This window comes from Furipterus horrens, unplaced genomic scaffold (assembly GCF_987537825.1).
Source record: "Furipterus horrens unplaced genomic scaffold, mFurHor1.1.pri manual_scaffold_5, whole genome shotgun sequence".
NCBI classification, from domain to species: Eukaryota; Metazoa; Chordata; class Mammalia; order Chiroptera; family Furipteridae; genus Furipterus; species Furipterus horrens.
This window is the reverse complement of record NW_028327175.1, coordinates 191,430,390-191,442,993: the sequence shown is the minus strand read 5'-3', so window position 1 is coordinate 191,442,993 and position 12,604 is coordinate 191,430,390. Positions and strand designations below refer to the sequence as shown.

Below are 12,604 nucleotides of genomic sequence, written 5' to 3'. Positions count from 1 at the left end.
TGGGAGAGTTCTGTGTGATTCGCAAATTGTGTCTGTAGGTAAAACTTAGGCTGAGCGTTTGTCATTCCTGTTGTCATTCGTTGTAGACGAGGCACATGATATTGCAGGACCAAGTCTGTAATCCGAGTGGATCACTGGTGCTCGTTCTAAAAGGAGGCTTCTCTGCTGTGCCTTTGGAGGCTAGGCCACGAAAGGACTGCCGTATACACGGGGCATGAGATTTTTGTTTCTCTGAACTAACATTCAGCTGTTATAACACAGGCACTTACAAACCTGTGATACAGGGGCAGGCAAAAGTAAGTTTATAGTTTTGAGTACACGAAACAGTTTATTCTTGTATTATTATTTATCAATGGGTCGTTTTCCATATGAATGACTATAAACCTACCTTTGCCAATCCCTGTATACAAAATACCATGTGTGTATTTTTTAAGGAGGTAATTAGGGCCTTATGTATGTCTAGAATGAGGAACTAATGTTGATTATTAAGGTCACTACAATACCTACTTACTGCTTTATTCCCAGCTTTCTCTTTGTTCAAATATGCTATTCTTTTTGGTCTTTACAATGCATCAGGATGTATAGGCATTAAGATTTAAACTGGACAGACATTGAGGCCTCTTGGCCATCCTGAGGGCCGATGGCATTTGTGAAACTCTCCAGAGAAGGGGGGCTGTGCCCCTGAGCCCCTCCTGCTTCCTCTCAAACCCAGATTCCTTTTCCAAACTAGTGGATTTCACCCTTTCTTGACTTTGGAGTGAACAGTCAATGTATGCAGATTTTAAAAGTATTTCTTCTTCTGCAGCTATCACCCCGTTGTCTAGTGAACTTCAACAAAAACACAAGGCAGGTACTGTCAACCGCAGCAGCACTCTGTATAAGGTGTCCGTCACCTTCTGTCACCTTGTATCACTAGCTGTCCCGTAGGATTCCACAAGATCTTTCCGATCTGGTTGCCAAGTTGCCTGTAGTCGCTGTCCCTTCTCAGAGCATGGCTTTGGAGAATGCAGATTAGATGATGGTAGTTGTTGCATCCTGCTCCTGGCTGGGGGAGGGGAGGGTGGGAGGGGGCAGCACAGTCAATGGACAATGTCGTTTCTCTGCTTACTCGCCAGGCAGAGCTCTGGTAAGTTTTTTTGTCTGTTTGTTTGTGTTTTTTTTTTAATGGTCAGTATTTAAAGAATGATAAGAGCTGGAGTGGAGACATAAGAGCTCTTCAGTGTAATTTCCACTCTGTGACTGTGCCTTCCAAAGGGAGGGATAGGTGGACCGTATCGAGGCACAGAGAAAAAGCAGCTGAAAGGTTATTAAAAGGCTTTTTAAAAAGATTTCATACAGACAACAGAAAGATGTGCATTTTCAAGCATCTGCTATTAGTGACCAATGCCATTTTTTTCTCTTATTGAAATGAACTACAGGGATCCCTCACTTATCACAGGTATTACATTCTAGACCCCCCGTGATAAGTGAAAATCTGCAAAGTAGGAACCTTACATTTATTTTAGTATTTACTGTACAGTACCACAAAATCCCGCGATAGAGCGAAAAATCCGCAATAAATAATTAAATATAGTATTTATTTTTAATCTCACGATACAGTGAGGCCACGATAAGTGAACCGCAATATAGAAAGGGACTACGGTACTTAGTCTTCTGGGGAGACCTCTCTTTGTTGGGTTTTTTGTTTTTAGGAAAATAAAAAACCTTATTGAAATTACAAGTGAGTACTTGACAGCTTGCTGAGGAGATAAGTATAGGTCATATGGACCCCTTCTTCATGAGGGAGAGAGTGCAGACTGCCTCACACAACTTGAAGGTTCTCACCGAAGGCTCCTTTCCTCCTGTTGCCAAATACAGATTAAAGCATTTGGCTGATCTTACTAACAAAACACTGTGAGAGATCTCAGCCAGTCCGTAACCCTTCCTGTATCTCTGTGCCTTCTCCACCCTTCCCTCTGCCCCTTTTTTCCTGTTTCTGTTTCTTTTTTCCAAAGAACTGAGTTTCCCCAACTGTGCTTTCAAGTTGTTTTTTTCCGGCAAAGCTGAAGGAAAAGGTGCTTAAAGGGAAATAAATTGCATGTTTTCAGCAGCTCAGTCCCAGGTCCTTGTTCCCTTTCTCTGGAACACAGAAGTGGGACTGTTTTAAGGGATAAATATCTGAAATTATCTTCATTTGTAATACAGGCAAAAGAGTGATTTGTTCATTATAACTTTCACAGAGGATTCCAGAAACAAAGGTTGTTGACCCACTGAGTGATTGAATTCACTCAGTGATTACTGGGTCCCTGTTTGTTAGCCTGGATAGCTAAATGGGCTGAAATAGTAATGTAGGTTAAATAATTGCTCATAAGGCTCATCTGCAGAAATAGAGATCATTTGTAAAATTTTGTCACAGCCCAGTGGGGTGACATAGAGCTGAGTTAATGATAAAGAAGGGATTTGAAAGCACGTCAGTAATTGTGCTTTTGAGGTTGAGATGGGTTTCCGTTTGAGTGGATTTGAGCTACTCTGTTGGAAGACACTCTGGGCCTTTGGAAGATGTTTAACTGATGGAGACCCTCAGCAAGATATGTATTAATTAGGAAGAAAACCCTGGCCGGTGTGGCTCAGTTAGTTGGAGCATCGTCCTATAAACCAAAAGGCCATGGGTTTGATTCCCATTCAGGGTACGTACTCAGGTTGCACATTTGATCCCCAGTTGAGGTGCATACAAGACAGCAACCAATTCATGTTTCTCTCACACATCAATGTTTTTCTTTCTCTCTTTCCTTTCCTCTCTCTAAAATCAATGAAAAAACTGTCCTTGAGTGAGGATTAAAAATAAAATTAGGAGGAAAATACAGCTAAAAGAATAAAAGAAGTTCTTTTAATAATAAACAAGATGTTTATTTAAAATTCTAGTTGTTTAGAGTTGAAATGTAAAATCCCTAATATTTACCTAAAATGGTAGTTCAGTTTTCAGAAGTATTTTTATCATCTTCATCAAGGAGAGACGGCTCTGACCTCTGCCAATGGAGCACGTGCACTGGGAGGCATGAGGGAATGTGACAGAAAGCAGGCTCTCCACGCGTGCTGGTTCAGCCTTGAGCACAGGTCTAGACGCAGCAAATAGAAACAGAGAAGGGGGAAAGAAGGGGAGGGGTTTAGTCAAGGAACTAGAATGAATGACTCATGGACTTGGACAACAGGGTGGGGACTGACTGTGGGAGAGGGAATTGGGTGGGAGAGGTGAGGGAGAGCAATGGGGGGGGGAAATGGGGCAACTGTAATAGAACACCAATAAATTAATTTTAAAAAAGGAAAAAAAAAATGGTCCTGGCAGATATGACCAGCCTGTGCAAGGTCTTCCCTATCCGGCACCGAAGGGTGTTCATTACTAACGCTGAGACCAAAGCAGAAAGTCTCTGTCTCGGGAGCAGACAGAATGGCTTCCTAATGGCGTTCTTAAGACCGAGAGGGACATTTGTCAACCCCAGGTGGGACTGCTGCCCCGGGTACTGTGACAAGTAGCACATCTGAGTTCCGATGGGGGGACACCTAGGTGTGGTAGCTGTAGAGAACTCTAGTCTTCCCAGCCCACGTTTGAAAGGACTGCTCTCTTTGTTTGAGATTAACTGGCTAAGAAATCCAGTCTAATGTCACATGTCTGGAAAAGGCTGGGCACTGGCCCTATGCCAGGCCAGCTTCTTGAGTATTATCTCATTTATCCTTATGATCTAGGGGCTGTTAGCACCCTCTCCTACATTCTATAAAGGGAGACATCGACGCCCATGGAAGTCCAAAGAAAAGAGAGGAAAAAGAAGACCTCACGTAATGTCACACAACTGTTAGAGTCAAGATTTGGACCAAGTCATTTGACTCCAAAGCCAGCCCTTTAACGTCACTGTATGATATTATACAGAGTGGTGTTTTATCCCATTGTTTCATTTTAGACAGGAAAACAGAAGGGTTGTTGCAGAAAAATAGGCAAGCAGGACTATAATACAGCCACACACACACCCATGGAAGTTTGTTTTACAGCAGGTTAGGAGATCTGTAGGAAGCGGAAGCAAACGGTGGTGAAGACAATGAAAGAAAGAGCAGTTTAGTTTTGAATCTCCAAGAGGCATCTTGAGTATTTCTTAAATACTGCTACAGAATCTGAAGATGCACACGGGCCAGGTGAGTGACTAACAAGAACCAGAGCTTCGGTGGGTTTGGTCAACATCCACCTGACCTTGAAAACTATCTGACTCTAAAAATCTAAAATATGTATTTTGGAGTCAGAGAATCTGGAACAGGGTTATACAAACTGGAAATGATTCTGATCTGAAAACCTTTAAAGAATCAAATGGGGCTTGACAAAAGTTCAGATTGTTGGGTAACTCCTAAAGCTTTTAACCCAACAATGCTAGTAACTAAGGCAGATAAATACTTCTGAGAAAGCCGGCGTAACTCACTGGACCCCCTGCTCTAGTAAAGGAGGAGGGTAGAGAGAGATGAGCTGGAACAGGCTAGTTCAGCCTGCGGAGTTCTCTGTCCCTGGAGGAGAGCATAAACCCCTTCTGAGGTGTGCTCACGTTCAGGACACGCCTGAGCGCGATCCCCAGGTGCATCGTTACAGGAAAGGCAGGAAGTGCCCCTGACCCGCATTTGGCAAAAAGCCAGGTGAGTAACATGAGAGAGACCCCAGAGCTCCATGTGCACTGGGTAATGCTCACAGTGTCCTAGCTGCTTGTGAATGAAAACAGGCCTTTGTCATAGCAACGCTAGTAACTGAAGACATCTGACTGTCCTCTCCCACCCAACCCAGCACAGCAAGCTAGTGCGGGGTTCTCACCCCACCCCAACAGAATCAGCTAATGCAGGGTTCTCACCTGACCCCAACAACACAGCTAGTGTGGACCCCACTGCAACAACACAGTGAGCTAGTCTGGGGTTCTTCCAGAGCTAATGGCAATAGAAGTATTTTTAGTTTTCAGGCACTCTTTTCTGCTACTTGATCTCAGTGTTTTTCTTTATTTCCATCTCATTTGTCCCTTAGTTATGTTGATGGGAAATAAATGATCACAGTTAGCTTATACTATGGGGGAGATTTTAGTGCAGGAAGGGGTTAAGAGCTTGGGCTCTGTCGATAGGGTTCAGATCCTGACACTTGCCTTCCCTGTGTGGCTTGGAGCTCCTGGAATTCTTCCTCGCCTGTAGAGTAAGGGCGATAGCAACCTCTGTCCCGGGACTGTTGAGAGGATCCAATGAGATCATGCCTGGGAAGGGCTCAGCGTGGGGCCTCCACATAGGAAGTGGGCAATAAATATCAGCCGCTATCAGCATTCTTGTGTTGTTACTTAAGAGGCTTCATTTTGATCGTTGGGTTCGGCAAATAGTAGCTCCTGGTCCCTGGAAGCTGAGGACTGCCGGTAGTTAACGAGCACCCCACAGAGCAGCCGGCGGGCTCCGCTTCACTAGGGGTGACGTCTCCTTTTGAAGGAGCGCTGCACCTGTGCCACGTCTATGTTTTGATCAGGAAAGGGATCGAGGAATTGGACTTTTTGAGTAGAAGTGTTATGTGAATCCTTTCTTTTTTAATATGCTCGGAATTGGGATTCTCTCATACTGAGATATGACTGTGGCTGGAAATTGTAACTTTAGGAGGAAGTGCCTTACACAGCAGGTCTGGGGAGGAGGGGCAGAGGCCTGGAGGCTGGCACAGGTCCACTTGTACACAGGGTGAGGCCCCCAGCCCCGTCCACCCCGGAATCACAAAGACCCCAGAGACCGTGGGCAAGACGATTAATTCTTACCGTTAGTGTGAGTCTAAACGCTGCCGGCCTTGAATTGGCCACGTGGGTTGGCTTTCGTTGTTTCAGATGTGAATTAGTGATGCAATATCCTTATTTTAAGACGTTCTTTTGCCTCAGCAACATTCCCATTCAAGGTGCTAAATATCAGAAACAGTACTGAAGGGGCAAAAGGCCCTTTTCCTGAAGTAGAACTGTACGTTAGCTTCTCCGAGGAAGAGCTGTACCGGGGAGCAAATCCTCCGAGACCACGTGGGCCTCTGGTTTTCTTGGCAGAGCATCCCTCCCACTCCCATAACCACAGGGCTCTCCAAGCATGTGTTACACGGTCCGGTTTCTTTTATCCTCCCTAGCGGTTGAGCACTAACCTAATTTAAGTGGCTGTCTGTGTGGTCAGGCTCAAATCATGTCATTAATGTGAGTCACGTGTCCACAAACTTGAGTATTTGTTTAAAGTTAATAAATTCTTATTTACTCAATAAATAGGTACGTCCACTTTGGGCACCTACCGTGAAGAAGTAAACCGTATGAGGGCAGAGATTATAACCACCATTAACGAGGGAGAGAGACAAGATGCAAGAAAACCAATAAACATGACATAATGTATTTCGCTCGTCAAGGAGAAAATAAAAGTGACACTATGAGAGAAAATAACCAGGGAAGCCAACCTCAGATTGAAAGATCAGGGAGGGCTTCTCTGAGGAGGTGATATTTAAGCTAGGACTGTAGGAGAAAAGAAAAATCAATCAAGTAACATTGGGGATCAGGGCATTTCCAACAGAGGGAGCAGCAAGTGCAAGAGCCAGAAGCAGGGGCGTGTGCTGTGTCCTTGGAGTTGTGGGGGCTAGTGAGTGACAGGAGGAAAGGAAGGCGGGGACAAAATCCTGAGGCCCTGGGAGCTGTGATTTTGTTCCAAGTGGACAGTGAAGCCCAGGCTGGGTGGTGACAATCCAAATGATGTTTTTCAAAGATTCAAAGAGGGCAGAAATGAAGACAGGAACCCCACAGCGGAGGGCGCGGTGGTAGTGGGGACGCGGAGGCAGGGCCTGGGGGTTGGGGCGATGCAGACAGAAACGCGCTCCAAGGCAGCGCCAGGTCTTGAAGGGTACCAGGAAGCTAAGGTAAAAACGGAAAAGCCGACTGCACGACGGGTTCTCGTTTTCCTCTCCAGGTTAAATTTTCCCTTACTCAGAAAAGGCACAACTCTTGCTTTTTTTAACCAGCTCAGTTTTTAGCGAAGCTTAGGAAGGGACACCGGCCGGCCTTGATTCTGAAGCCGTGGTCTGAAATCTCACAAGCTGCCGTTGGTTTTGCAGCCCACCAGGACTTCCTCGGAGAGCATTTACTCCAGACCGGGCTCCAGCATCCCCGGGTCCCCTGGGCACACTATCTACGTAAGTATTTGTTCTGGAGGAGGCGCTTCTGGGACAGGCCAGGTCGCGGAGCGTGGCGGTGGGATGGATTAACCCAAAATAGAGTCATTCAGAAATGACATCCATTTCTGTTCTGAGGTCCTGTTCTCATTTTTGCCAGTCAGCCTTCTCAGCCAGGCTCTCGTTCAGGTATGCCCATTCACCTGCGAATGTGAACCTCACGGAGCGATCAAGTACACGGTCCATAAAAGGCAGTAATGCAATGCAGGACTTAAAAAGCTGTTGCACCCAGCTTGCTTATAGATATCTGGGGGTTAATTGTACACTTTATAATGCTGATACTGGGTGTTCTTAAATTCTGCCACAGAGGTATTTAAATATTTAGTTTATTAACTCTGAAGTTCTTGTTTTTAGCCATCTGGGAGGATTTTTTGACCCCCTGTTTGAGTTTTCCTTCTCTGGAATTAATACAGGGATTACCCTGAAGGTGTACAGGCTTCTACACTTGATAAATTCTACATAGACTTTTTCCTAAGCTTTTGATGATTGATTTTCTTTTTTAATGTGATTAATATGTGATATAAATGGGCCACTTTCTACAGAGTTCAACTGGGCTATAAGCAAAGTGTTTTGAGTTTTGTTGATTTTTAAGGTTGCTGCTTTTTAAGCAAGTAATGAAAGGCACAGACAATAGTTCCCTGAAGGTGAGACGGCAGAATAACTATCCTCTCTGTTCTTTGCCAGGCAAAAGTGGACAACGAAATCCTGGATTACAAGGATTTAGCAGCCATTCCCAAGGTCAAGGCAATTTATGATATTGAACGTCCGGATCTTATTACCTATGAGCCTTTCTACACTTCAGGCTATGATGACAAGCAGGAGAGACAGAGCCTGGGAGAGGTAAGATGGTCCCAGAAGTTACAAGCTCTACAACCTCTCTTGTCACATGTATAAGAACCACCAATTGGGGTCCAAATAAGTCAGAGGGTCCTTTTGATTGCTCACTATCTACAGCCTTCCATACCATGTGCTTTGAGGTGCTCAAAAACCTGTCCCTGCTGCAGGAGGTTAGAGGGGAAGGAGAGCAGACCAACCAACCTCCCAGAAAACAACAGTAAAGGATGAGTAAGAATTCATACCCGGGTGCAAGAGAGTGGAGCTGGCATGCTGAGAACAATGCCAAGGTTGCGAGGGGGAGAGCCTGTGAGCTGTGCAGAAGGAATGAGGGGGGCAGGGGCGGTCTTGGTCTTAGGGCAAGCTGACTATCATGAGGGTCATGAGGAGAGAGAGTACACCTCCTGAATTTTAATAGCTGCAGCTATTAGCTTAGTGAGGTAATTAGAATGTGCAAAAATAGAAAAAAATGGGGAGAATGGTGCCACAGCATAGTACCGTGTATGGGCCAGGGTTCTGGAATCACATTACCTGGCTCGACCTGGGGACTCCACATGCTGGTCGTATGACTCTGTGACGACCATTCAGATGCTAGTTTCTTCATCTGTAAAACAGGATAATGACAGAATCTTCCTCATAGGGTGATAGCAAGGATTAAATCAAGTATCAACTAATGATTTATATATACATAGAAATATAATGTCTAGGTAATTTATTATCTATTAAAGCTAATTTATATTAACGAATCTATTCAAGCAATTAGCAGAGAGCCAGAATTGTGGTAAATATTGAGCGAATGACAGCTGTTAGTGTTGCTTGTACCTGTCTTCTTGAGTTTATTAATGTTCTCCCACCAGACTCATCCTGCGGCTGGGCCAGCACCTCTGAGTCCCGTGGGGTCCCCTCTTCCCCCGTTCCCTTTCAGGGTGTGGGGTTTCCTGTTGCCACTTCCTACTCAGATCCCTGCGCTCTGTCTGGTCTCTTTCGGCCTAAATTTTTTTTCTCTCTAAATTTTTTCCCCTTTTAATTTTAAACTGGAATCACCTGTAGACTAACTTGAGTCCATTCAGATATATGTTAGTCAAGTAATGGTCTGAAATTAGTTCTTGAATCAAGGTTAAAACAGACTGTGAACTATCTGTTAACATCACACAGTGCTTTGAGACCTTAGATGAAGAAAAGGCATGAAAATGTGTTGATTTCGTTTAACTTTTTCACAACTATATATAATATTATTTTATATTATTGTTCATATTAATATTTAATTATAGTTCTTTTTATTTATTTTGTGAAATGGGTTTTACTCCAGAGAATAGCTCTGCATTGAAACGGTGTCTTGGGCAGGGAAGTGATATCCGTTTTCATGTACTGCCACCTAGTGGTCGCATTGGTGCAGCGGCACCTGAGGGCGCTCAAGTGCAGGTTGACTGGCCTGTGTTATTCTGTTGACATTGCGCTCTGCAGAGTTCAACAGGTGAGCAAGGGTAAAGGGAGTTCCTGAACCAGGTGTACAGGGGCTGATCCTGGAGCAAGTGGATGAGAATTTTCTAGTGTTCAAGTCCTGCAAGCAAGGGGGAAGTGAGCTGCTTTACAGTGTTAGGGGTTTCGGGGTGTATGTTTCTGTGTATTTCCCAGCGGCTACATTTTGGGCAGTAAAACCCAAGAACTCAAGAGTTTCTGCTTTGAATTGAACATTTCTGGGTTTGAGACCAGATTGATATTTACTCTCCATAAGACTTTGGGAAAATTACCTACTTCAGTCTCCTTATTTGTGAACTCAAGACGGTAATAATACCTTAGAGGTTTTCTGTAAGGATTACGTGAAAGATTGTCAGAGAAGGAAAACTCTGACTCCAAAAAACCTCCGCTGCCTTGCGGCATACCTCTTCTGGGGAAAGGCTAAGGGAGTAAACCCCGACAGAAAATCCGGAGCCGGAGTCCCTAAGGTGGTTTGACGTTGTAGTCAACACCGGCAACTCCTGCGGCGCACCTGAAGCCAAGCTGTATCGACTCCGTCTTTCCCTTGGACCCTTCAGCTGCGAAGAGAGGGGGGGTCTGCTGCATGGGCAACAGCGGACCCTCCATATTACCCTGCCCAGGCTCTGTAGCTTCAGCGTCATCACAAGATGTCGATTCAACACGGGAGGAGACAGATACCATGTCACTCCCGAGTCGGACTGCACAGCCATTCTCGGCGGTGCAGATAGACTCTTAAGAAGCTACACCATCGTCTCTCGAGACGGACGGCTGCCGACGACGACGTGAAAGATTTAGATTACGACGATACCTGGCACGTAATAAGTGCTCAACAAAAATGCTGGCTGCTATCACCATCAGCACCGTCACTGTCATAACCTGGAATGATGAGCTGTGGGTTTCTCTGAGCCGAGAATCTCAGTGGGGAGGGGTCCCCCCATTCAGAACTCAGACATATCAGTGAACTCTTCCCAACATATGCATCTTCCGACTTAGAAACTTTTACAGGCTATTCAACTTTGTATTTCTTTCATGACTAACACTTTTTCTCACAGAATCCTTATATTGCCACAATAGAAACCCTGCAATTTGGAATTCTGTGTGCCTTCAGAAAGCAGGTGTGGGGTGGATCCAGAGGCAGCCATAACTGCAGACAGGCCGCACGGGCTCAGGGAAGCGCGGAGTGCCAGAGAGTCCGGCGGCAGCTTCTCGCACCTTTGGAGGAAAGGGGCACATTCTGAGACAGGGAGGTCCACTGCTGGGCATGGTCTTTAGAATGCTTTGTTCGCTCTTCACTTCTAGTTAAAACCACTTTGCATTTTAGTTAGAAACATCTCATTTATTCACTTAGGAAATCTTTGTTGAGCCCCTAATGTATGCCGAGAGCTGCTCGAGACACTGGGAGTACCTGGTTGTAAATGAATGGAGTCCGTGCCCTCACGGCTCTTACAGCGAGGCAGACGATAAGCAGATACCAGCACCATTCTACAGGGGGATAGTGCTAGGAGGAAGAACGACACAGTCAGGAGAAGGCATACAGGGCTGGGTTGCTGCTTTGAACAGGAGAGTCACGGAAGGCACTGTGCGGTTGTACGTTTGTCCGAAGTTGGGCAGTGAGCCCTGCCAGCAGAGGGGACAGAAAGCACAAAGGCCCCGGGGTGGGAGAGGGTGTGGCCCACAGATGGCCCCCCGGAAGGCTGCGGGCCTGGAAGGACGGTGAAAGGGGGTGAGGCTGACAGGGCCACCAGGGTAGGGTGCCAAAGACCTGGTCATCGCGGGCCTATTTCAGTCATCAGACTATTTTATGTGATGGCCGTGGTTAAAACTTAGTCAATGATCATGTTTATAAAAGCTGTTTCGGTAACCCTGGAACTCAGAGTCGTAAACAGCATAGTTTGAGCATATAGGGGATGTAATTCTGATTTGTCTAGTTAAATCACCTACAGCATCACAACATATTTAGCAAAACCCACGGCTCTCCGGCAGAAACATGCACCACGGTCACCCAGGAGCTTCGTCCTCGTGTGCCCGTAGGAGCCCCACTCTCCACGGAGGGAATCAGAACCTGGGGATGGGGCAGGGGTGCTGGCAGGTGGATTTTGAATAATGTTTCCAGGTGATGCTGATGAGCAACACTAGTTAAAACTGATAAATTAATATACATTGTGATTTTAAATTCTCTTCTATTCTTCTAGTCTCCAAGGACTTTGTCTCCTACTCCATCAGCAGAAGTAAGTACTGTTTTTGAAAATTATACCAAGTGGAATTGGCGAGTTACTTGGATCTTTCCTAGACTGGAACTTTGGGAAAAGAACATTAAATAAAAGAACAGAAAAACCGTGTGCAAAATTAGGATGAATGTAGGCCTCCTTCCATGTAAGATACGACTGTAAGGCACAGCAGTAAATTCCTCTTTACATGGAGACTGGGCAGTAAAAGCAGCCTGACCCTCATCTGAGTCCTATGAATAATTAGTTTTTATTAGGCATCTGATAATTACAACTGAAGTTATGAAGAACTGACTTCTATTATTGACCAGTTGCAAGATTCAAGTGCACTAATTGGGAGCTCCTTGTTTTGTTGTTGTTTTTATTGGATTTGTCGTTATAATGAGCTGGGATTAAACCAAAGCTTCTTTGCTGTTGGCTGTCCAATTTCACACGGCCATGGTTACGGAGGTTTTAAAGTAGTCACCTTTCACACTGTTTCCACACTTGTATTATGTTAGCCGAAACTTCGTTGGTCGACATATTCTTCAAATGTAAAAAAACATTCCAGTACTCTCCTGATCCTCATATATTGTGTTTATGTATGACTTTTTGTACTTAATGCCTAATATATTATTTTCTAAATTTGGACAGAGGAGACAGGCTGGTGGTGTGATTGTATTCCATTGAACTGGTGCTTGCCCTGATTTACTTAATTATTCCCCAGTTTGTTGAGCAAGTAATACAAAGTCTTATCCTTATAAATGATGGTATTATAAATATTTTTGAATAAATTTTTCCATTTAAAGATCGTTTTTTATTATTTCCTTGGAATATGTTTCCCAAAGTGGGAAGCGGAATTCCTTCCTGGGTTTGA

General features: G+C 44.8%; 1 protein-coding gene across 8 annotated transcripts in view; it reads left to right on the top strand.

Annotated features, from left to right (window-relative positions):
- The window catches only part of ABLIM1 (actin binding LIM protein 1), a 132,438-nt gene that overhangs the window by 93,379 nt on the left and 26,455 nt on the right, over window positions 1–12,604 (top strand). For all 8 annotated transcript variants that reach the window (XM_090278652.1, XM_090278651.1, XM_090278653.1 and 5 more), the window contains 3 exons: window positions 7,094–7,171; window positions 7,895–8,050; window positions 11,716–11,751. In XM_090278652.1, coding sequence (XP_090134778.1) covers window positions 7,094–7,171; window positions 7,895–8,050; window positions 11,716–11,751 — 270 coding nt within the window. The remainder of the gene's footprint in view (window positions 1–7,093; window positions 7,172–7,894; window positions 8,051–11,715; window positions 11,752–12,604) is intronic.